Source organism: Opisthocomus hoazin, chromosome 10, assembly GCF_030867145.1.
Source record: "Opisthocomus hoazin isolate bOpiHoa1 chromosome 10, bOpiHoa1.hap1, whole genome shotgun sequence".
Classification (NCBI taxonomy): domain Eukaryota; kingdom Metazoa; phylum Chordata; class Aves; order Opisthocomiformes; family Opisthocomidae; genus Opisthocomus; species Opisthocomus hoazin.
This window is the reverse complement of record NC_134423.1, coordinates 11,081,651-11,106,513: the sequence shown is the minus strand read 5'-3', so window position 1 is coordinate 11,106,513 and position 24,863 is coordinate 11,081,651. Positions and strand designations below refer to the sequence as shown.

Here is a 24,863-nt window from a genome sequence, read left to right as displayed (position 1 = left end):
TTTGTGTTGAGTTTTGGTTGAGCTCCTGAGGAGACTTTCTGATCCTGCTCTTTGTATATTGATGGCAGAGGGTTGTTACCTGCATGTTCTATTAGTCTCTTAACTGTTGCATATATTTTAAAAAGGAGAAAGAAAAACCAACAACTGGGCAGTAGTTGTTATGAAATATATTGCAATAAAACGTTATCTGGGTAGCATCATTGTCTTCTTGAACTAGTGTGTTCTACAAAGTTTATCTCTTCATGCTAAAAAGAAATTGTGTTGTTGTAGAGCTGTCAAGATTATTATAAATCATTTCACTATGGCAAAATTCCATTGTCCTCCTAGGAGTATGGTAAAATAAACATTTACACTCATCTTTTGTGTACAATATAATACAAATTATCCTACAACAGACAGATCTCTTAACAAAAACTACTGATAGTTACAGAGAGCCAGATCTGAAGTTACTGTGATACGGTTTGTATTGAAGTAATCACAACCTGCATTTTGTATGGCTTGATAGAAGAGAAGCAGAAGTTACTTCCTTTGCAAAGTTACCAAAACTGGTATGGGATTGGGATTTTTTAACACAGTTTTTCCTCTGTTTCTAGTTACGTGGTGAACATCGGATTGATAGACAAGCTGTGCTGCTGTTTCCTCTCCGTTCAAGGCCCTGTTGATGAGAATCCCAAAATAGCAAGTTTTCTACAAAATGCCACCGCAGTGTTGCATGGAATATGCCAACTGTGCTTTGCTGTCAATGGAAGGTGGGTGCACTTGGTCTGTCATCCCTGATACGTTCATCAGGCAGCAGCCATTGTAGCTCTGTGCCAACACCGCATTCATGGAAGCGGGCATTCTGCTGAGGCCATCAGGCAGGCAGAACTGTTCTTAGTCACACGGTAATAACCGGTAAAGTAACAGTGCAGGAAATTCACTCTGCTCACCCTTTCACCATTGAAGTGTAATTAGTTACCTGCACTGAGTCTCGATTCTTGTAAGTCATTTATCAGAATTGCAAACTCTATCTCCTTTACTCATCATTACAGAGAGGGTTTTATCACTGCTAATTTTAAGTGTCCAATCCTAAGGACTTCAGGAGGTATTTTATTGTCAGCTAAAATCAACTCTTAATTGATTTGTCTCTAGAGCAGCCTAATTCAGCTCCTGTTCTTTAAAAAACTGCTGTCAATAAGAGATTTATATTTTCTGTAAAGAAAAGTATTACTAGATTTGTCTGGGAATTTTCTAATCCAAAATGTTTGTTGTCATAACCTAAGCAGGGCTGTGGGGAATGAGCGTAAGGTGTGTGTCTGCCAGCAAATCTGCACTTCTAGAATCTACAGCATAGGACAGCCTGACACTGTGAGAGTCAAAATATCAGAGCTCTGGGGGGTGCGTACTAGAACCTACCACCGTTAGAATGTTACACATTTCAGGGAAAGACAAGGCTGACAGAACTTTACAATGAATTCCTGAAGGGTAAAATGATGCTAGAGTGGAAAAACTAGAGTTAATAAAACATAAAATAAGAAACAAAGCTGTAGGTAAGAGCTGTTGCTGGTAACACAGGGACACAGGCACATGGAAAAAGAACTGCAAGAAATACGAGCCCAAAGAGACCATCCCAATTCACTTAAATTTCCCTTTCTGAAAGCTGCCAACTTGGCATTTTACATTCCAGGACAGCACTGCCAAAAGTCAAATGCATACTTAAAAAAATAAAAATAAAATATATCAGCCTTCTCTTAGTGGAATAATAGTTCTAGCTACAAGAGTGAGTAATATAATATTTGCAATTTCTGAAGCAGGCACATGCTGCGCTCAAGTAAGAGATGTTTGCACCCCAAAATAATACAGCACTGTGCAAGTACTTGTTTGAAGAAGTTCTGTGCTTTGCAGCAGAAGAGTGATTTTGAAGGACTGAGGGGTTTTCTTCACGGTTACGCCAAGAAGTATCTGATCTTACTACCTGCGTACAACAGCAGTGCTTTTGATGTTATCCAAAGGTGCTGATTGTTCTCGATTTCCAGGTTGGATTGCTCATTTGAGCGTGAAAAGAAACAAGAGGAATGAATCTGGAGGTTTCAGAACTGTTGTCTTTCACTTGTAGATCAAAAGCTTTGGTGTAACTGATCAGAAGGGCAGTTTAAATGAAATGTCTTTCATCATCTGAGCCCACTCTCATTTAAGTGAAGGCACAGCGTAATTCTGTCGTGTTACAGAAGTCCTTAGTATTCAAGGTGATTTAAACGGAAAAGGGTATTGCCAAACACAGATTAAGGTGGCAGAAACAGAGCTCAAATTTACTGAATTCTTAAATTTATGTCCCAATACAGTAGTACGTGTTGTGTGATACATGATCTGGAGCACAAAAGGTGGCCTCTCTTTGTGAGAAATACAGATGCCTCTTTCATTCGTGGTAGATCGTTCGTAGTAGGAGGCAGTGCAGCCTGTTCAGTCAGAATCCGGCATTTCTCGTTCTCCAGCTCAGCTGGTACATGCTTGAGCACCAACCAGCCATGCTGTATTAAGCTGCTCTGTACATCTGAGCAACTAACCACTCTGATCATAGAGCTTTTGAAGTTGTCACTGAGAGGGGAAAAAAAGTCTAGTAAGTACTACCAGTGCTCTGACTCTGCAGCACAAAAGTTTTGCCGAAATAGTATCAGGCTTTCACCACTGCTGCAAGAGCAAAGTTGACTTGTTCTTTTGATGTATGTTCCCACATAGAATGTTACCAGGTTGGAAACGTCTTTGTGTGCCTCAGTGGTGACTGTGGGAGACACAAAATGAATTTGTTTTTTCTGATAGAATATTTCAGGCTATTACTTGCCGTGTAAAAGTTGTCACTCCCCTGTTAAATGCATTGGAGTATTTTTCCCAGTGCTCTTTATGCTGCGCGCAGATCTTCGCATGCTGGGCCGCTACGCAGCGTAGTGGGAAGCTGCTGGGTGGCTAACGCCCCGGGACCACCTCGGGGCTCGCAGACCGTCCGCGGTGCCTGCAGCAATGGTGGCCTTTGTGAGCCAGGAGCAGCCAGGCGCTGCGTGCGTGATCCTCCGCCTTTGCTTGCAGAGACCACAGGGCTGCTAGGACCTTTACTGCAGCTGTTGTCGGTGATGTCCCCAGAAGGCCCGAAGTTAAATCTGCTAACTCGGGTTTTAAACAATTAGAAGATCCTGTCCTGTGGGCACCAAGTATGTTAGGCCATTTCTGGAGCTTGGTTGTAGGAAGAGCTGTCAGTCCAGACTTTCCTGTCTTCCTCACAAGAACATTTCATAAAACTCCCAAATTTAGCGGGGTGTTTCTAAACCAAGCTCTGAATTGATACCCAGCATTTATTTGGACAGTTACTTCATGGAAAACAATTTTATAGGCAGGGAAGAGATCTCAGTCAAGTACCTACCTGCAGGTCTACAGGAGGCAAGATGTTACAACAATAATGATTATTAGAGAGTAGCCTCAAATGGTGTTCTATGTGTATGTCAGTACGGAATACTAAATGAAGTGTATGGTGGATAGAATATAGCTGATAAAATTTTAAGACATAAACTAAGATACTGTTTTTTATTCCCATGGTAGACTTAGGGGAAAAAAAGGTCTAAAATCATGGAATTAGATACTGTAAAGAAAAGTCTTGCGAATGTAGAAACATAAATTGGAGGATTTTAACATCATAAAAAGTTACTGAAATGAGGGAATCTATTCTGAACATGTTATAAACATATCTTATTATAAGAGAGGAGGTTTTCTTTTCATTAGTGGTCAAAGTCTTTAAAAAGATTTAACTTTGATATTGATCTTCTCAAATGTTCATTTTTGGTGCTGGCTAATAAATGATAGATGGATTGTCTGAATTGAAGTTTTGCTGTAGGTGTGATAGCATGTTTCCAAACACTTTGTCATACATACAAAAGATCATTTGTTGAAAACATTAATAACTTGTAAACCCATGTGAACTTTGTTTTGATTATTTTTATACCCTCATCTGTTGTACAGTGAGAATCAGTGAGGGTGACTTGAGACCTCCAGCTGGAAGTCCCATTTTTCTTACACTGTGTTGTGTCCATTGCTCACAATGGACATGAGAGCTCCTTTCTCCCTGATGAGTAAAAAACGAACAAAAAAGCATGGAAAGTAGGGTATTGTCCCTTATTATATATAGTGAGAAATTGTAAAATGCAGCACATCTGAATATAGAGCTGTCTCTGATGAGCAAAAGATGAACCTGACATTGGATACTTAGACTTGTACATCGTGGCCATCATAACGCTTGACTGATTTTTGCTTACTGTTAAGGGTAACAGTAGCCAGAATTGACAGCAGAGACGTTTTTATTAACCTGAAATAAAGCAAAATATTAAATAGACCTTATACAGAGCAACAGTGGTTTATATAGCTGTATAAATCTGTCTTGCGGTTTATGTCCAATTCCAGATGACCAGTAGCAGTGTTCAGGACAACAGCCTTGTTTTCCAGAGTTTATTATTGTAACTATGAGTGATACAAGGCGTAGTTTGGGCCCTTGAGTCCTGAATATACACGTGGAGCATGCTTGACTTGTAAACACGAGACAGAAAACAGTGAGCAGGCATGGAACGCAAGGAGCATTAATAAAAGCATAGCCATGCTGCCCCAGCTCACCCTTCCCTAAAATCAGGAGGGGGAACTAAGTAGGAAACTATATGGCAAGTCCTTTATCAGTGTAGCGAGGATACTGCTTATGTTCCTGTCTTTTCCTGTACTGCCCAGTGTTTGTCAAATCTATGTCCTTATTTTCCCCGTAAGTCTGTGGAACTAAGACTTCTGTCCAAGAAGTTTAGTTGTTACTATATGAAGGACTACTATTAATGCCTTATTCCACTTCTGCCCATTAGTATGAATGAAGAAATTCTTATTAACCGCAGAGTTAATGCAAGCAGCAGAAGGAAGCTGTCAGCAGTAGTGCAGCGTCAGGGTTAATCACTCCGTAAGAATGCTCTCCCTACGAGCAGTACAGTGGACTAACAGTAGCACAGACACAAGGAGGACAGGGAGTTGTGCATAAAGAGAATATTGCAAATAACAGTCCCTCAAATCATGTAGCTCCTTGGGACCTCAGCTTTGTCAGAAGGTTGCTGTTTGCTTGATGTAGGAAATGTCTGCGAGCTCCCTCATTAATCTAGGAGAGCAGAATGTCATAGCAGTACGGTAGCTGAGTTGTTACTGTTATGTGTTATCTCAAAACAGTAGTGGAATACAGACAAATCTGTGTCAACAGCTGATGAAGTGGTGGGTTGCAAGCTGCAGTGACGTAAAGCTGCAGATACATAGGGCTCGGTCCAGCAAAGTAGTGACTGTCATGTCACAGATACACAAGGAAGAAGGCTGGTCTGGTTTCAGTTTTATTACAGTAATTAAGATAATGTCTGTTTTGGCTGCCAGATGGCGAATCAGATGCAAGTCTGCCTGGACCTGGTGGAGCTGCCCACCCCTTCCAGTGGGCAGCAGGTCCAGCGAGGACTGTAAACCAACTGAAGCTGGTTCTTGAAATGACTAAAAGGATTCCAGTCATCGCTTTTACACAACAGTGTGCTTCCTAGCTTGACAGTGTGAATTAGAACAAGGTCTGAGAGGTGTTAAATACCTCTTTATACTTCTTTTATTATTATTTTGCCTCTTTATTTTGACATCTGTTTCTAAACAAAATAATTTAGAAGCAAAAAGTACAGATGATAGTTTTTGAATCCTAATAATAATTAAAAAACCCCAGATGATATTCTAAGCCTCTGAAAATCTCATGTTTCCATTTGGCTCCATGTTATTAATCAGGAGTATATATTTCAAATATACAAACATTATAATGTATATCCGTAGAGAAGCTTGTCTGCTTGTTAGCTCGGTCAGTTTTTAAAACAATATATTTTCAGATATAAACAGTTTGCTCTTATTGAAGCTTGGAGAGATTGTAGTTTTATACTTGTTCTGCAGAGTATGCTGTTTCTCATCAAGCTGTATTGAATTCCTCTTTTTAATAAATAGTGGCTTATTTCAAGCATTGAAATGCCACTGTTTAGTATCTTTCTTTCCTGGGATGGGTATATCCGTATTTTTAAATTCTTAAACCTTTTTTGCAAGTCATAAACTCCTTACTGATTCCTGAGACTCCTTGATAGCAGAAGCTGAAAATCATAACAGCAGCCCATAATGAAAATTCCCTGCATTTCATTAAACTTTGCTTTTTAAGATCCTGCAGGTTGTTGGACTGTAATGTAAATATTTGCCTGTTTTTCTGTGTTAAATATAGAGGCTTGGTAAAGTTTGAAAGCCTGTCTGTTTTGCTAGCTTGATAAGCCACTGTAAAAAACCCAGGGAGTCTTGCTTCCCTTCGGTGATGGGCTGGAGGGGTTTTGTCCATACTGACTGTTTGGCTTCGGCAGCTGTTACAGACACAGCTCAGGAGTAAGCTGCTTTGCACAGGGCAGTTAGAAGGAGGTATGTCTGTAGGACCCTCCTCCTCTTAATATTAGCTGCGTAAAACCTAGGTTTCTTGTACGACATAGTCATCTTCTGATGTTATGTTTTTTATGGATTTTGCTTCAGCCTGTGTCCTGACAGTTAGCACTGAGTTTTCACTGGGCTAGTGGAGGAAAAAGAGTCCACCTTTTTCGAGGTGGACCAAAAATCTACTAAATGTATGAAATCCACTGTTGTACAGAGTTGACCAAAATGACTCGAAGCAGCATACGCAAAGGTTCCTGCTGTATTTTCTGACATCTCGTATAAATTTTTTTCTACTTTCAAGCCCACAACCAGTATGAATAACGTCTTTTACCTTTTTATTGTAAACATTTAGGCTTAAAGTGATTATAACTGACAGTTAAAGCCAACAGGACCCAGCGGCCTGTTCAGATATGCATATAACTGTAATACAGGCAACATCAAAACTAAACCTTTCTAACAGTTCCTTCAGTCCAACAAGCCTAGGAGATGGATTTTTTTTTTTTAACGGCTTTGTTCTGTGATACAACTTTAAAATTCCTAGTCTTTTCTGTGAAACAAATAATGCTTGCATTTTGAGTTATTTTACAATTGACTTTTTTGTGTATAATTTGATTCATTCACTGCTCCAGAGCGGCACGAAATGGTAAAAGGATTTCATCCAGAAATGTAAGCTTTTTCATATGGAATTGCTTATAAAGAAAGATGGAGTGAGCGTTGAAAGCAAGCTAACTTCAACCTTTGGTAAAATTGCTCAATCTTCTCATTGCATATAGTCACAAAAAATTCTGTGGGGTAGCATATACAGTAATTAATTTGGGGTTAGCATTTGACCATGAATGGGGTTTTTTTTCTGTTTCGTACTGTTGAAAAGACTAAGATTAAAATGAAGAAATACTAATTGGCAAAAGGAGCTGCGCTCTCATGTGACGCTGTGGAAATAAACATTTGGGTTACTGGCGCGTAGCTAAGTGACGGTTCGCACATTTTGGCTACTGCATACTGCAAAATAAATAATTGGCCATCGGAAACTGTTTGTTTTCAAGGAGTCCGTGGATCTACACACCAGGGTTGTAGAGGTGCACGGAGGTGGTCCCATGGCTGTGTTAGCTCGCCCTCCTGTTGTCGCAGTCCGGGTTCTGTCCTTACCTGCTGCCAGGTTCGTGTGCCAGCACAACTGGAAGCGACACGGCCGGATTCTGCATTCAGGTGTAGCTGGCAAGGCCGGGCGATGGCTCGGGGAGCGTTGCTGCCGACTCCATTCACACACGCTCACTTAAAGACCACACAGCTTCAGCATGAAGATTTTGGGCATGGGTTCCAGGTGTAGGAAAAGGCAAGTAGTGCCGTAAATTGTTGTGCAGCGTAGCCCCATCCAAAACAGACTTAGAGCTCTAGTATTTCTTCCACTTTTTTTCATTCTTTGTGGAGTAAATGTTAGGGTTGTTGTGAGTGTTGCAAACCACCAGCTGAATGCTTGTGTTTCTTCTTTTGCGGCAGGTAAGTGGCATCGAATCAGAATTTTAATTGTCTTTTTAATTGACTTGAGCTTGTCTTTCGAATGTTACGACATATTTTGAGACGCCCGTGGCCTGCTGAAGCGCTGTCATGGCGGGTTTTGCGGCACGGTTTCTTAAAGGATTGTTAGGAGTTCAGTTGGCAATCGCAGTATTAAACAAACATGCTGTTTTTGGAACCCGTGCAATAAACTCTGACACATTCCCCTCCAGCTGACTCTCCACAAATGGCTGACTGCTAACTGGCAGAGTTGTAGTGGAGGTCTGGTGGTAACAGTCACTTGTGTAACTACATAGGTGCTGGAATATAGGCACAGCTACGCTGCTTTTCTTCTTACTGTGTCTTACCGAAAGACCTGATTGCTTCTTTCAAAGGTTTGTGAAGTAATTATGCAGTCTCTTGTGGTTTTTGTACAGCATTGGTATCCCTGAAATGTGGCTGGGAGACTAACCCTTGAGGCAGCAGCCAAGGAGGCTGCAGTTAAAAACTTTTTCAGTAGCATCGAACATTCACAGTCTGTAAATAGAAATAATCTGGAAAGAAATGGTACCCATAAATGTTAATTTCAGATAAGATCTGTCCTTACACCTGTGATCTAACTGATAAAAAGCTGAAGTGAATCATCTGAGCAACTGCTTTCTAAACGTAGAGATGTGAGCGGACGGTGATGGAGGCAGATGGGTGCTAGCAGGGTAAGTTGTGTACAGCCCAAACACTGTCCTGTCATACCCGCCTGGGCTCGGGGCTGCAAGAAGACCCCTCAAAGGCTGTGCAGAGGTACCCCTTAGCCTGAGCGCAAAAATAACCCTCTGCAATCTCCCCTGCTTCACCTGCAGCGTGTTAGCCTCCTCGCAGTAGCTCTGTCCCCGTGCAGCTGCTCGGCAGTCCCTGCTCGGGGACACGATGGGAGTTTGTGGTGTCTGGAAGAGCTGGTCGTCAGCTGGTGTTTTTAGTGCCCGCTCGTGCTACCTCACAGAAGAATTGTATCCACGAGAAAATGCGTAGATACCAGCAAAACAACTGCGGAGATGGTGTTTCACGTAACTGTTGTTCCTTCTTCTCTTAAAATATTTAAGCTATGTTTGAAGTTAGCCCAGTACCAGCATCTTCTTATCTTCTATCCTGCTCTCCCTGTTTCTCTCTTTCTCTTCAGTCCAAGGAAACAACGGGGTGCTGTCACAAATAGAAGGTCTCATTGATGGATGTTGGCTTTGGGGGAGGTGATGCTGTCTTGCCTGCTTTTTTTGCTTCGCTAGAAAAAGTGAAAATGGCAGAGCAAGATGATGATTGCCAAAACCTGGTGGTTGCTGAATTGATGGGTTGGTTGCTGTGCTGAAGACAGGTGTCTGTACCATAAAAAGCAGGGCTGTCAGCCTACCTCAGGTCTGTGTTGGAAGCTTCGCTGGAGCCGAGCAGCGGGTGTCACAGAGCGGTGTGAGGTGTTCCTTGTGCAGATACTGAAAAGAGCATTCAGAGCCGTTCTAGTCAAGGGAAAGCTGCTTGCTGATGCTGGTCAACAGGAATGTTCTCGGCCCTCGGAGTGTCCCGTTGCTCCTGTGTTAAACTGGGGTCTTCAAAGTTGCTGTTTTGCTTTAGGAACTGGTTCTTGTTTCCACTATTTTCTAATTTCCTTTGCTTTTAGTTGTTATAAAAGGGAAAGGTACCCTCATTGAATTTGTCCTTTTATGACATTTACTCTTTCTCATGTCACTTGTTGTATTTCCTTGAATTATATTTTTAAAAAAAAGAAAAATCTTTGTGGCCTCGTTTGATGTTGACACTTCTTCCTTTTTTTTCTTTTTTCTGTTTTTTAAGATGCAAACATAGTAGATGAGGTAAAGACCAAGTTTTGATGTACCATATTTTCAGTGTTACTGTTTACTCTATCTTAATATTTTAGTGTTTCCTTTGATTGCAAATATAGACTAAATGTATTTCCATAATGAAGTTCAGGTGATTTACTTGAAGAGTTTTAGTTAGAAGTCAGAGTGTATAAAACTTGTTGAATTATTTTTGTGCCTTATTTTGTATTTGCCTGCCTTCCACACATTATTTAGCCTCCAGAGCGGTGACAGTCTTAGTCTTTCTTTAGTAGCGACTGTCCTGCATCAGCTTCTGGATTATTAATAATGTGCAAAAGCATGAACAGTACAAATCATGGAGGGATTATGTTAAGTGCTTTTGAAAGTTTGGATGTGAGAATGGAAGGGGTGTCCTGAGTTATTTGCCTTCCCGTCCTGGTGTCCTAGAGAGCCAGAAACCCTCTCCATTATTTTATGTGCATACCCAAAAAGTACCAAAGAAACCTCGTTTCTGTTTGCACAGGCTGAGCTGGTTTGTCTCGAGCATTTCATACCTGCTTGTGCTTTGCTACCATGCAGTCTCCTGTAATAACATCTGACTGAAATAAGAAGTGGTGTGGTTTGTTACCTGTTCAACCACTTCACTCTTAAATTCCTGCAGAACTATTTGATTAAGATCATCTGGTCCTGGTAACTTATTTTGCTGCTTAGGTAGGCAGTTTGTTCCAGTGCCTGCAGCCCATCGCTGGAGTCCTGCCAGCTCTGCTGGCTGCTGGGGCGAAAGAGAAGGGTGAGTGCAGGCTGCTGCCCTGCGACAGAGCGCGTGGAGCCCCGCAAGTGCCCCTGGGCTTCCAACTTTGAAGCTGTCCAAGTTCTGTGTGGTCTCGCGCTGGTATTGTGAACCCTTTTTGGGAGCAAAGACACCGGTATGTGAAGAAAGATATTTAAAGATACAGCTGCACTGCAGTTAGAGAGCAGGAGACGGTGCCCAGATTATTAAGTACTTTCTGGAAATGTGGTTTCGTGACACATTAGACATCAGGTTTTTTCCTTTTTGGCAGTTTACCGGTTTTCTAACGTTTGGTGTATTAGAAGCACTGCATCCTGGGCAAGTGCCCTCCCTGAGTGTTGGTCTCCTCCTCAGAGAGCTTGATGTTTCTTTTACAGATCTTGGAACATATTTGACAATACCCGTCAGGACTCCACAGGACTAACGGCAGTTCTGCAGTCTACGGATCTGGTCGGAGTCTTGCACATGCTGTACTGTGTTCTTTTCCACGGGACAATTTCAGATCCAAACACGGCAAGCCCGAAAGACAGCTATGCCGCGAACACAGTCCAGGTTGCCATTCAGAGTTTACGTTTCTTCAATAGTTTTGCTGTTCTTGATCTGCCTGCCTTTCAGGTAACAGATGGTTTAAAATCTTGCTTACTGTGAAAATGTTCGTTGTTGGCTTATGCTTGTGGACCAAGTGCTGTCTTTAGGATCTGAGTTATTGAAGGAACTTTCACGATTAAATGTATAGTGGCTTTTTGTGCTTAAGATTGCTTATTATTGTATAGCTATGGCAACTGAATTTAAGCAAAAAGTGAAAATTTCGGCTATGCAAAATGCACAATCCCATCCATTACTACTTCTATTAAAAAAACCTTACTTTTAGCATAGTGCTTTTAATACCTAATAAGCCCCCAAAATGTAAAAAAGTGTTGACCAAAACCACAAAATAACAGTTTTTGTAGTGTGAAAGGACTTGCTTATATTAGAACCACGATTTACATTTTTCAGTGGCTACTTGCATTAAGATTGTACGACTGAAACTGAAAATGCCTTGATACAAGTTATTTTATCCATGTAGAACTTTATTGAACAAAAATTGGAAATTTAACTTTTCATAATTTTTATTCACAAAAAAAAAATCCCGTTGACTCTGGAGAAGTTAAGTCTTTCCTTAACCTTCTTCTGTGAACAGATTTCTGGTGTAAATTAATCATTTTGCCGTACTAAGAAAATAGAATTACTAATATATTTCTTAGATAAATTGGCAAAGCTGTTGTGTTGTTAATATAAAATACCTGTGAAAAAGTGTTGCTTCGCAAAACACGTTTAGCTGCATAAATCTTACACAATTCATCAGAATAGGTTTCTGTTTCATTTAACTTGTAATTTGTATGTAATTTCTACCACACGCTCCATCTGAAATGCATTAAACTCAGCAAGAGCTTTGCCTGAGTAAAGAATTTAGTATAAGTCTCCTTCAGTTCGTATTTCTTGACTTTGATTTTTTTAATACATTTAGTATCTCTGATAACAGCAGTAAGCAATTTGCAGGTAGCAGCACTCATCTGTGTAGACGCAATTACAGAATCCAGTCCTGTTAGGGCTTTTTTGCAGGGCACAGAAACAGTGTATTTATTGGAGTTCCATGTAAAACAGCTCTTACACACACACCATTAACTCCCATCTCCTTCTGTAAATCGAGGTGTATCGAAATAGTTCTCTTCTACAGTTTGTCCAGTAGCTCTTGACTTGTGACTGGTATTTGTTGCTGCAGATACTACAGGTATATACCAGAGAGTAAGGCTTGAATTGAGACAGTTACGGCTTGTAGGGGCGGCTGTAGCAAAGCAGCCTGAGCTGAAGGGCTGTCCCACTGATACCTCAATTACTTTTCAAAATGTAAGCTGCCACTTAACGCTGTCTGTAGTTATCCTTCTACCAAGTACCATTGTATCCCAGCATTGATAACAAAACATCGGCATGAATTCCCAAATCCCATGGTCTGCGTTAGCTTGTTCTACATCAAGTGGTGCAAGGTAGGAGTTGTTGCGTGAAGGGCGGTAGAAGACTAACTGGTGTGACTTACTTTGTCCAGTCCATCGATGCGGGGCGCTCTGCTCAGGAAGCATCCACGTAGCTGTCGGCCTGAACTGTAGGCGTAGTATGGTTTGCGATGGACAGGCACGCTCGTGTCGTCTCAGCAGCTGACGCTCTCAGTGTATTAATGTGGTTATTTCTGTAATGTTAAAAACTCAGCGTACACCGGGGGCAGTTTGCTGTCCATGCTGACCTTGTGGACTGTAGCAGGCTGGCAGACAGCAGAAGGAAAAAGCGTAGCTTATGCACGGTCTGATTATTATCTCTAAGGAGTAGTTTTATCACGTAATAGTAGGACTAGGGTTTTTTGATTAGCAGAAGAGGTCTGGTATTCTAGAGTTTGTATTAGCACAGATGGCTCATGGGTATATATTTCATTTAATTTGACAGTCTAAACAATTGAAAGATGGTAGTGAGAAAGAACACAGGATCCTGAGCTGATATTAATTCTGGCTAAAAAGGAAGCATAGTTTCCTTGAAAAATTGGTTTAACTTTTATACACAAACTTGGGTGCCCTTTGACCCATTGTTATCAGGCAGGGTTGAACCCAGAGTGCTAGGTCACAGCATGCGTGGGCAGCACTAATTAAATAAGGGTGGCCCCAAGAACATGGCATTTACACGATGTAAAGCGGTAGATGGTGGCTTATTGTGCATTAAATTTGGAAAGTAAACTAGCTTACCAAAATGCTGGAGGTTCAGGATGGAACCACAGCAAAGTCTGCTTTAATTGTCAAGGATTCTACTTTTGCTGGCTGGATTTGGAGTATGCTGAAAGCAGACTGTTCCACACACTGGGATTTATGTGTACGTGCTTAAGGCAAGCTACAAGGTATAAAATCAAGAAAACTCTAAAATTAAAGAGATCTTCTCACAGGCCTGCGCTGCTGTTTCATTAGAGTTAGTAGACTGTCATGCTCATTCCTTGTGCTTTAGTTTTCCCCTTTGACCTTGTGTCGTTCTGTCTGTTTGACATGTTTATTAAATAGAGGCTGTAGGCTGCGCAGATAAAATCTAATTCTGAATCTCCATGTTACAGCCATTTGCCTACTTTTTAAAGCATCACAAGAAGCTTTGCAGCTGAATGTTCTCTCCTTTTGGAGGTTTCTAACTTTTTTTTTAAATGTTTGAAAAGTCATTATTTGTTATTAATCTTTGTATTCCATTCAGAGCATGAGTTATTAATGAGAAATGCATTTTGCTCTTTTGCAGAAATGAAGATGGTTTGGTTTCTTTTGCTTATTACTAAGAAATATTATTAGCATTAAGTTTTCCTGGAACATGTTATGTATGTCAAATAAAATGGTCAACCTAATGCTACGCTGAATGTCAACTAAGCAGAATCCAGCTTTTCCTGTGTCCCTTTAAAATCTGAATTTATTCTTACAGTCCAGTTGTAAACAGTGAGCTACTGAAAGAAGAGATCTGATTCTGTCCTCCTCCAGACTCATCACAACAAGGAACATAGTCTATACTTTGCAAAAAAAACAAAAACAAAACAAAACAAAAAAAGGGGGCGTAATTGATGTATGTGTAATTCACACGATTTCTGTAACGTACTGCCAGACTGTAATTTCTGTTTCTTGGCCTTTTTTTCAGTCGATTGTGGGTGCTGAAGGACTGTCGCTTGCATTCCGGCATATTATCAGCTCTCTGCTGTGGTACTGTTCCCAGCATACCTGCGAAGGATTGCTGCACGAAGTCATTATTTGTGTGGGTTATTTTACTGTAAACAACACAGATAATCAGGTAAGGCAAATGGAAAATGGGATCAGGAGTTATCAAGTGCACATTTAGTCATGAGTCCCTCAGGAAAACTAATCCCCTCAACACGGTCTTTGAAGTGCTTGGGATTCCTGTGAGCACAAATGTGTGCGTTTGGCAGAGAGAAGCTGAAGTTGCATCTTAACACAAAAACATTAATTTTATGTGGCCACAAGCAGCCTCCATGTTTTGCTGCAGACAGTGATGCTGACATTGCACTGATTTGAGCTAGCCTTACTCGCTGCCAAGATATACTTAGCAACTGATATTTTTAATTCCAAGTTAACTTCATGTCAACTTGGTTAGATGGCTGTGGTACCCAAGTTACACCCTTTGAAAGCCAACTGAGCTAGTCAACCGTGAAGGCCTGTCCTCAGATGACAATGTAGCCAGCTCCCTGGTAGCCAGAGACCTCATTTGAGTTTAAGCCAGTTCTTTGCATCTTTTTAGTAGTAAAACAAACACCCAGTGGAAATCCCCTTCTGGCTTCCTTGATTGTTGTCCACTTTTGCCCATGGACTCTGTAATGGCTCATATTAGTAAGAATAGCTTATAAAATAATCCAGACACAAAACTTCCAAACTATTTCAAATACTTTAGTCTTAAAAGTCTCCTGGTTTCCTCAGCTTCCACGGAGCCTCTCAGTGTGTATCGGGCAGTGCAGAAGCTGGCACTTGCTCTTTATTTCTGAGTATGTGAACCTGAGTCTGGATGTGTAGAAACTGCGTTACGGTGCCTACGTCTTTGGTATGATTCAGCTGCATGCTGTATTTGGCCTGTGTATTTTGTTCTCTCTCCATGCTTGTGACAGCTGGTTCCTGGTTTTGTTCAGCTTTTGGGGTAGGAGCTCAGGATGAGGAGCTTAGTGCCCTCAGCAGAGCTGAAGAGCAGAAGAAAGAGGTGTTACTGCTTGTCAGCAAAGGGTTAGCAGAAAAGCTGTCCAACAATGTTCTGGCAGTTGTTAAATATAATTGGAACACTATAATATCGTCAAGCTGACAATGCTGTCGGAATTAAGATGCAGTTACATAATGTAGTGATATAGTGATGTTTCAGTGGCTTTTGACCACAACCCGAGGGAGGATCCTGCAGCCTCCCTACCCTGTGCAAGAAAATCCTGCTCAGGATCTGGAGCTGAATGTGGGCAACGCTTTTTAATACGGTCGTTTTGGAAATCCATGTGATACTGCTGCCATTTTCTGATGCCCACTGCTACACAAAGGGTCGTGCCGGCATCCAGAAGTGCCAGCAAACAACCTTGTCTTTTCTCTGCAGTTTAAAATTTTTCTTTTCTGGCACACAAGTGTAAACAGATGTGATTCATTGCACGGAGGACTCGCAGCTATAAACATGCCAGGAATAGCGCAGAAGAGGGATTTCCTTCCAGCCATGTCAGTTGTAGTAGTCCGTAGTGCCGGTTGCTGCTTGGTGCTCGTGCCCCGGGGTGAAGGTCCGACCGTGGCGAGCCGGCACTGTGCCCTGGCAGCAGCTGGCTGCGGCGGCTGCCAGCCGGCAGTCCAGAGACCGAGCGTCTGCAGGCGGGCGTCCCAGCTGGGGATTGTGTGGTGCCGTGGAGGCTTCAGCATGCGCGCTCGGAGCTGGGGTCACGTGCTGTCACTAATCTGCCCCCGGACTGGGTTAATTTTCAAGATGAAAAGGTGACTTCTGCAGCTCTGAGAGTTAAGTTTAGGTCCTTGGTTAAACGACGGCGGTATGTTAGTACTTTTCATACATTAAAAGCAGTCTTAGAACGATGGTTTGCTTTGGTGGTACTGTCTCAAGAGAAGTCATGACATACGTAACTATTTAATTTCTTATATGCCTGTTTGATAAGCTTTTAACTGAGAAGGTGGCATTTTGGTTTGGGGTTTTCTTTTTGTTTCAAGAAGCATATTGAAAAACTGAAGCGTTGCTCACCCAGGTACTTGCAAAATGTAGGGAAGGTTTATTTTAGTAACACAGAGTACTTTTCCTTTTACTAGTAGGCAAAGCAGTAAGACTTGCTTACGGTCGTTATTTTTGGGTGCAGTTAGTGTTGCGACTTCCAATAAAGATATGGTGCCTTTCATGAAAAGGGAGGTGCTTTCTGCTCTTCCAGGTATGGTTTCATTTATTATTATGTTTTGAGCTTCCAGTGTTTTCTTTCATTGTTGATCACCTGCAGAGTCCTACTAAAAATAAAAAAATTGATCTCACAGTGAAAGCTTTCAAATAGTAGGTCTGAACTCCTGGAAAGAACAGCATAATAAAAATAGATACACCAGCCTTCAGCTGTGAAAACAGATTTCCATAGAGCCTGATAGCTCTTTTTGTTTAGTATTTGAACGAACTTTAAGAGAGTCAATAACTGACGTATTCCAAAGCACATTTGCATTATTCTTGCAGTCAAATGTACATTTGTTTTGAAATGTTTATCACTTAAAATAAGTCTTTTCCTCTCTAAATTTCTGTTCCTTATTACAAACCTTTGTATATTTCCACTCCTTTCAAGTCTCAAAAAAACCCTGAATAGTTATTTGGAGTTTTCAGTGTGCCTTTTCCGATTCCTTTGTCTACCCAGATCAGATAAATACCCAGAACAGTGTACTGGAATAAAGAAAAAATGGCATGAATTATTCAAAAAACTTGCAGTTTTCCAGTTTGGAGAATAGATAGATTTCTAAAAAGGAAATTTTACAGCCTGTCAACCTCAACATTGACCTTGTGTAGTAGTACTGTGATTTAAGCAAGTGAATTATTACCACTATGCAGTCAAAATAATAAAAGGACAATTTCCTAAATATTTCACATTCATAGAAGAAAGTCTTCCAAGAGCATCATGTGCCAATCATTTAACATAATATAGGTTTGTCTGGGTTTATTATACTATCTGTAAAACTCTCTACATTTAGTGGAGTGGCGACAGAAAAAGGAAGGTTCTTTTCTCTCGTGTGGTGTCGAGATTCGTATTTCCCTGCAGTTTGCCGGAGCCCCAGATGCGAGGAGGGCCCCGCAGTGGGTCCTGCTCCCGCACAGAGGCAGCGGCTGGACTCCCGGGTAGCGTTCTCACCACGGTTAGCTTTTGGTCAGGGCCCGAGTGATTCTGCCAGGGAGCGACGAGGACAACGGATTCCTAAGGAACGCTTTCCTAAGTGTTTTGGTAGTGCTTGCTCTGTTTATTTTTAAAAGACTACGATTTTGCTGACTCTGCCCACATATAATATATTAGTAATATTCCTTTCCTTTTTTCATATTTTGCTTTAACATTCATAAAGCTTTTTCAGGACAGCTGCTGTCGCTGAAGAAATAAATCAGTTATAAAACTGAAAATTTCAAAAAGCAGAGTGTGCTGCTTTAATATTTTAAACGCTTTAACATCATTAGTCAAGCCTAAACGACACTGTCTGTTTTGTATCGGCACGTGAACGTTTGTTTACTACAGAGTTAGACAGCCTGCCTTTCACGAGATGGGATTCTGTAATCATGCTGCAGCAGAGCTCGGCTTTATTAGGCATCTGCTTTGCATGAAGTATGACCAAGGAAACGGATTCTCTTTTTCTGGCCACCGTTTAATCTACTAACGCACGAAAACAGGTCCCATGATACTAAGGATGGACATGTGAAACTAAACTGCGTAATAAAAATAATGTCCAATCTTTCAATAAGCCAACCGTACTGTATCAGGCTAGAGGATTGCAGTTTCTAATTAGAATGTTCTTGTTAATTAAAAATATCCTTCTGTTTCATTACATTTTTATTCCCTTTCATTGTTTGATTTAATCATTATAATGAATATAATTAGCATACGCTGTCAACTCACTTCATTTGCATATTATATTGGATAATTGAATGTGGTCCCATAATTAAATTATCATGAATGACAGATGATTTGGCTTCTTTCATATTGCTGTATTGGGTATAAGAATCTTTCCATATTCATTGCAGTTAGTGAATATTTTTCATATGAGAAGTCATCACAAATCAGATCCGTAGACTCAGGATCTTGCCCAGCAGGCTCCAGAAGTTGCATTGTTCATTTGTGTTGCTGTGTATTTGTTTCAATAAAAATAGCTTTTGTTCTTCCAGTCTTTGACACAGACTGTATTTAGAGTGCTCTGGAAGAATCTCACTCACTTTTGGGATTTGTACGATAGGGCTCAGTATAGTTCTAAATTGTCAAACGAAAACATATTATTACTAGATTGCAAAACAAAATCTCTGTAATATAGCTATGGAGAAGCGTATGCAGCTTTTAAAAGCTGAATTATAAAATTAGGGTTTGTAGGTAGAAGTAAAAACTTCTTTTAGGATAACCAATGCAATTGGAAAAGTTGGGACACAGAAACCATGTGTACTCGAAGCGGGGATTGCATCCCCAGAAGTCTGCCTCCTGGTTGCAGAAGTCTGCCTGACTTCTTGCTCTGTTGCTCCAGACCTTTTACCCCTAGACAGTTAAGTCCGTAAGAACAGTACGTTATTCTTATTGTAAACTTACAAATTTATAATTGGAATGTCAATATCTAATAATCCATATGTTGCAAATAGAAGCACACGGAATTAGATTTAATAGCATCATTCACTTATTGGAAATTTATCCGTGCTGTATAGGTGCGGAAAATTTATCACAAAACATGTTGCAGGCATTCCAGCTAGCTCCAGTTAAAAGCAGAAGGAGCAGTAAGCTTACAGGATATTTTGGGAGAGGAATTTTTCCTGTCTTAAAAATACAAAACATCACGCAGCAATATCACAGGTATAAATATGATGTTCAAAGAAATTCAAATGCTGTATGGCAAGCACAGTTCTGAGAGGTCTGTGAAATTCGTGACTCGCTCCCCAGACAAAGAAAGCATGGCAGATAATCCCCAAGAAAGGCTTCGTCCTGAGATTGTCTTTTCCCTTTTTTGTTAAATGATTATCTTAGAGTTCTATTTTCTTACTTTTCAGCATTTTTTTTCATGTGCCAAGCCTTCTGTCATAAAACAGCACTAGACTTTATCCTGCAGTAAGTGTTTTATCACACACACGTGTGTGTATGTGACATATATCCCAACGACGGTTACGAGTACTGCTGGGCTGTCAGGGACACTGACAACGTGACTTTAGATTAAATGTTGCCTTCTGTAGGGAAATTATTTTGTGCTTTCAAGAGTGTTAGTGCCTATTGAGTTTCAGAATGTGGTCAGGTTCCTCTAGTGCTAGTGTGGAGAAAGAAAAATACTTTTAAAACAGAAAAATGGTGGAAAATCAGAAATTGACAGGATAACTTGGAAGAATGGTTATAAAAATACTGTGTAGAGTTTCCACACGGGTTGTTTACTAGAGGCCGTCATTAAACTTCCATTATTTATGTTCCTTTTGGGGCTATGGAGTGACTGGAACAATCTTGATGTGGTGGGTGGAGTTTTTGGAAATACAATACAAGACTAAACATACAGGAATTGGTAGTTACCATATAGTTAATGTCCATATTTAGAAGTAAATAGTATCTGAAATTACTTAATTCTGATTTTGTTAGTTTCTTTTCAGAGGAGGGATTTTTAGGAATACGGATTTCATGCTGAGGTTATGGGCTTAGTTCTTTAAACCTTTCAAAAAAAAAAACACCTGCAATCTTTTAAAGCTTTATAGGTTTGAACAAAAAATATGCCTGGTAGATTTTGTGGAATAGCTGATTTTGGTGAGTGAGTGATTCCTGTGAAGTTGTAGTCTTGACCACCGTTCAGGAGCACTTCAGCTTGTGAACAAAAAACCGCCTAAGGATTAAACTCACCAAGAGCGAATACAATATGGCAGAAGCATGTAGGACCGCGTATTTCATGCGTCGCATCTTAATTGCATTTCTGACATTCCAAAATGCATCTGATAATTATTTTTTGAGTGTGGTGAAGGTAATTTAATACTAGCAAAGACTTCACATGAAATCAGGTGTGTTTAGTTTCAGCTCATGATGGCTGCCTGGTTCCTGTAGGAGAGGAAGAGAGTGTATAGGAATTAAAATTGAAAATGAATGCACTTGGATTTCTCTTATTGTCTGATTCTTAAATTGTAGACACAAAAGAATAAACTTAGCTCCGATGGCATAGAAGCGAGTACTTTCAGCAGCCTTAAAATGCAGCCCGTAACTGAAGCTTAGAGGTGAAGAGAGCAAGCAATCGGCGAATGCCGCCTCCGGCGAGCGGTGTTCTCGTCTTATTCCTGGGTCAGGAATAGAGTTTGGTGGTCCCAGTTTAATCCCGGTGGACCTTTGTGCACATCAGAAAACCACCACGGAGTGTGGCATAATCCTGCTTAATAAGCAGCTGCTTCTCAGCTAGGACGTGGCTCTGGCGTGCGGTGGGTTTGGCCAGTGGAGACGGGCACAGAAGCTTGCGCAGCGCCCGCCGTCGCTCTGCCTCCTTCCCACCCAGCCTGGGGGTCACTCCTGTTCGTGAGAATCCAATTTCACACACAAGTTTAAAACAAAGCCTAAAGCCTGTAAATATTTAATCAGGGCTTGTGAGCTATTGTCTGTCTCGCCTCATGTGTGAGGGAACTCCCTGTACTTCTCCCATAAACCAGAAGTGTTCCAAGCCTTCGCAGACCCACAGCGAGCGTCCCCAGCATCGCTGGCCCCACGCAGAGAGGATGCCAGCCTGCTCTGCCTTCCCAGCTTCAGGCTCAGTCAGTCGACAGTTGTTTCGAGCATTCGGATGCTGCGCGAAGGGTGGGAGCCTGCGAGAGGCCCCAAAAAGTCTCCCAAATCCATTTCAGCGTGTTCAGCTCGAGTAACACTTGATTGAAGCGATACTAAAACATAAAGTAAAATGCATTAAATCTTGCAGAGTGAGTACTATGGAAAATCTTGCTCATCTTCCTCTCCCCTTAGTGATGGCTAAATTGTAGCACATTTTTTGTGGAAGAAAAATACATTTTCTTGCTCTCTGTTTTAAGCTTTTCCTCAGCCAGCTCTGTGACATGTCCAATGGCCAGTCTTTTTAGTCGATGATCAGATATTTTCACAAAGCCAGAAGCCGTTTATTATGGAAACCAGAAGACAAAATGTACTAGTAATAAAAATTCTAAGGCTGTATAGCTTACTTGCAAGTAGGTTTTTGGAGAGCGACACAAAATGCTTGCTTTTGAAGAGACAAAATGCTCGGAGAGACACAAGAAGATTTTCTGTGTTTTAGACTGTAATATTTTAATTATTCACACCTACTGGTGATTTTGACCCAAATTAGCTACGTTTGCCAGTGGGGTGGCAGAAGTGACAATAGTTTGTTTGAACTGCTCTTGACAAAGGTCCTGTTTCTTCTCTAGTCTTGAGATCAAGAATTCTTCATTCACATCGACTGAGTTTCACCTATGTAGATGAATAGAGATTCAGACCTAAAGCAAAAATTTAAAAAAATTATTAAAATTACGAGTGGTATGTCATCAAAGTTGAGGACGTTGTCTAGGTGTGAGGATGATTCTTCAAAAATAGTGCAGGCTACACGGTCCGATTCTCATAATTTCAGTGTTCAGAATAATACCTAAGGCTTTGAGACCTGATGTGGTAGTTTTTCATCTGAGCTTACAGAATATATGTATTTCTTAATATGTTTGATGTATAATAGTATTCTCCACTGATTAAAACTTATTAGGCCAACATGTAAACATATGAATCTCCTGCTGTGTTATTATTTTGGAAACCATGAAGTTTCCTGTTTTCTAGAAAGTAATTACACGCTTCAATTGAACATGGTACGCAAGTATATGATGAACATTAAGCATGAGAGCAACCTGAGGTGTGAATGTTTATTTTGCTGTTCATATGTTAAATGCTAAAATGCTAACATTTTTAAAAGTAGGCTTTTCTTCCGTGCCTTTTCTAGTTCAAGCATTAGACTGCTATTTTATCCTGTAGCCTGGACATGTGTTAAATTCCCAAGTAACCTGAATGCAGATTAGAATTGTTGCCATTCTCCTCTCATCACATTGTGATGGAGCTCATCTTTTACACTATCTGTTTAATATTATTTACTTATTGCTGAATCTAATCCCTATATACTTAATTCATTATCTTTTAACTAAGGTGACTTGTCATTTTGGGTGACATTTTTTCAAGAGCTTTGTATAAAGAACTTCTTTATCTAGATTTCCCACTAGCATCACTTTTTATAAATGTTTTTACGTCTTTTAACTGCATCACTGTGCTTGTATTTGCCATTGTCTTATCCTAAAGTCTTAAATGGCGAAGGATGATTATACAAAAACTGCTCAGGTAATTATTTCGTCATTACGTGTACCCAGAGTAGCACTGAATCTGTGTCCTTAAGCCATAGAGCTAGCTCTAAAAGGACGGTGCTCATAATGTGGCTTATAGGAAGACTGATGTTTTTTCTGAACTCTCTTATCTTCTGTCTGAAAACTTACATGTGATGTTCAGAAAATAAACACTGGTATTTTTCAAATAGACAAAATTCTTATTTTAAAATCAGAATGTATCATTCTGGAACATTGTTTTTGCATGGAAGTGGTTCTCTGATTGCTAATAACTGTTAGGAGGAATTCAGGACATTCTTTGCTCAGAGCCTTGTCAGTAGTGGAGTTTGCAAACTGGAAAGAAAAGAGCTTGACCTTAAAACAGAAGAAGAGCTGAAGTGGTGACATATTCTGCTGATTAAATGCTAGCAGTATGGGATCTGTTTATATAGAAGCAAAGAAATAGTGCAGCTCTAACTTTGAAGAGAAACTCTGGACTACTAATATAAAGACTTATTTCTTTTACAAAGTTATAAATAACCTGACATCAAACAAAAGGATTTAACCGTTTGGTGGAATACTGTAGTTACAGAGATTAGGTGCACAACATTTCGGTTCCTGTTCAATAGTTATTAGTTGTTTATACAAATCAGAATTGGCATTTGTATAAATGATAAATAAATAGAAAAGAAACATTAACAGTTCCCATACCAGCAGTACAATTTTAAGATCCAAATGTTTATAATAGCCATGTTAAGTTTGGAACCGTAGGTCATACGAGATAGTGGGAACAGCAAGGAGTGCTCCTTAGAGAACCATTAGCTTTTTAGTCTGAATTGCTCTAAGAAAATTGCATCTGAACATGAAGTGCATTACAGCAGAAGAGCACAGTCAAGTAGAAGAGCACATATGAATGCTTCATTTCATAAAAATTGAAAGAAATTCTGTTGAGAAGGGTATTTTTCTAGAAAGTTAATTCAGCTGACAGTGATAATCACTGCAGTTGTTGCGACGTACCTATGGAGTACACCATTTCAGTAGCAGGGTTTTTTCTCTCCAAGAGCTGAGGCAGTTTTTGTTTCAGGAAGTTTTAAACTTTACAGAGTTATGATTCAACTCCATTTTCCTGTAGCTACATTAGTAAATTCCGTCTTACTTTGGTAAAAGAGCTACAACTTCTAATACTTGGTCAAAATTACTAAGAAACACCAGCCTGACTGTAGAGTCCTAAGAACACAACATTGCCATGCAATGTTAAGTGCACCATTTGCCCGTGACTATATTACTTGTAAGGTTTTGTTCAGATCTTGACATTTGGGGGTTTTTTGTGGCTACAGATTCTGTACAGTTCTTCTTTGGATGAAAGAAACTGATAGGCTACAGAAAGCACCCGTGAGTCACGTTCTTCTCCTGCCGCAGTGTCTCCAAGCCAGCATCCCCCTTACTGGGCAGACCTGGCAGCATGCGTGCAGTTCCAGGTGCTCGGATGGCAGCTGAGAATTGCTGGACATCACCTCTGCCTTATTAGTTATCCCACTACCTCTGCAGGTCAGATTTATGGTCACTGTGCCCTAGCAGTGCCACTGATGCCAGCAATGCATTCGGTCCCAACGTTTCTGTATTTTTATGTTGTGTATTTTAACAGTATAAACTTGTGACGTAATGTTAAGATATAGCAAAAGGAATAGGAATAATAAGCAAACGATATGATCAAGGTAACATCTAAAGACACTAATTTTTTTGAATCTTCCAATATTTTTGTGTAGTTGATTTCTGGAAGGCAATGTGAGCTGGCAGGCAGAGTAACCAAGTGGCTGCTAGGAGAGATGCGGGAGAGTATTTTGTTGTTTGCGGCGTGGAAGGCACTCCTGTACACCCTTGTGTGCAGAAGTGTTACTGGTGACTCCAGGGAAGTGCAGCTTCACAAAAAGTAAGCATTTGCATAATCATTGGTCTAATGGTTACGGGAAATTTGTGACAAAGGAAATCATGGGGCAGCACAGCAGAATGAAAGCAAGAACTCAAAGAAGTTACAGGATCTGCTAGGAGAAGTACCCACATACGTTCTTTCTATTTCGCAACACTTAATGGTGTCTTCCAGTTGTGTTTTTGGAAAGTCTTCCGCAAGTCTCCCAAAAATGAAACAAGAAGAATGGAAGCACACATCCACGTTCCGGAGTTAGCCTGGGGCTGTGGGCTCTCACGTATACCCCATAGGTCTCCAAGGGCCA

The 24,863-nt window shown here is 40.6% G+C and overlaps 1 protein-coding gene across 2 annotated transcripts in view; it reads left to right on the top strand.

Annotated features, from left to right (window-relative positions):
• Positions 1–24,863, top strand: part of SCAPER (S-phase cyclin A associated protein in the ER) — a 175,535-nt gene that overhangs the window by 140,043 nt on the left and 10,629 nt on the right. For both annotated transcript variants that reach the window (XM_075431781.1, XM_075431780.1), the window contains exons 27-29: positions 594–749; positions 10,953–11,190; positions 14,260–14,409. In XM_075431781.1, the coding sequence (XP_075287896.1) occupies positions 594–749; positions 10,953–11,190; positions 14,260–14,409 (544 nt within the window). The remainder of the gene's footprint in view (positions 1–593; positions 750–10,952; positions 11,191–14,259; positions 14,410–24,863) is intronic.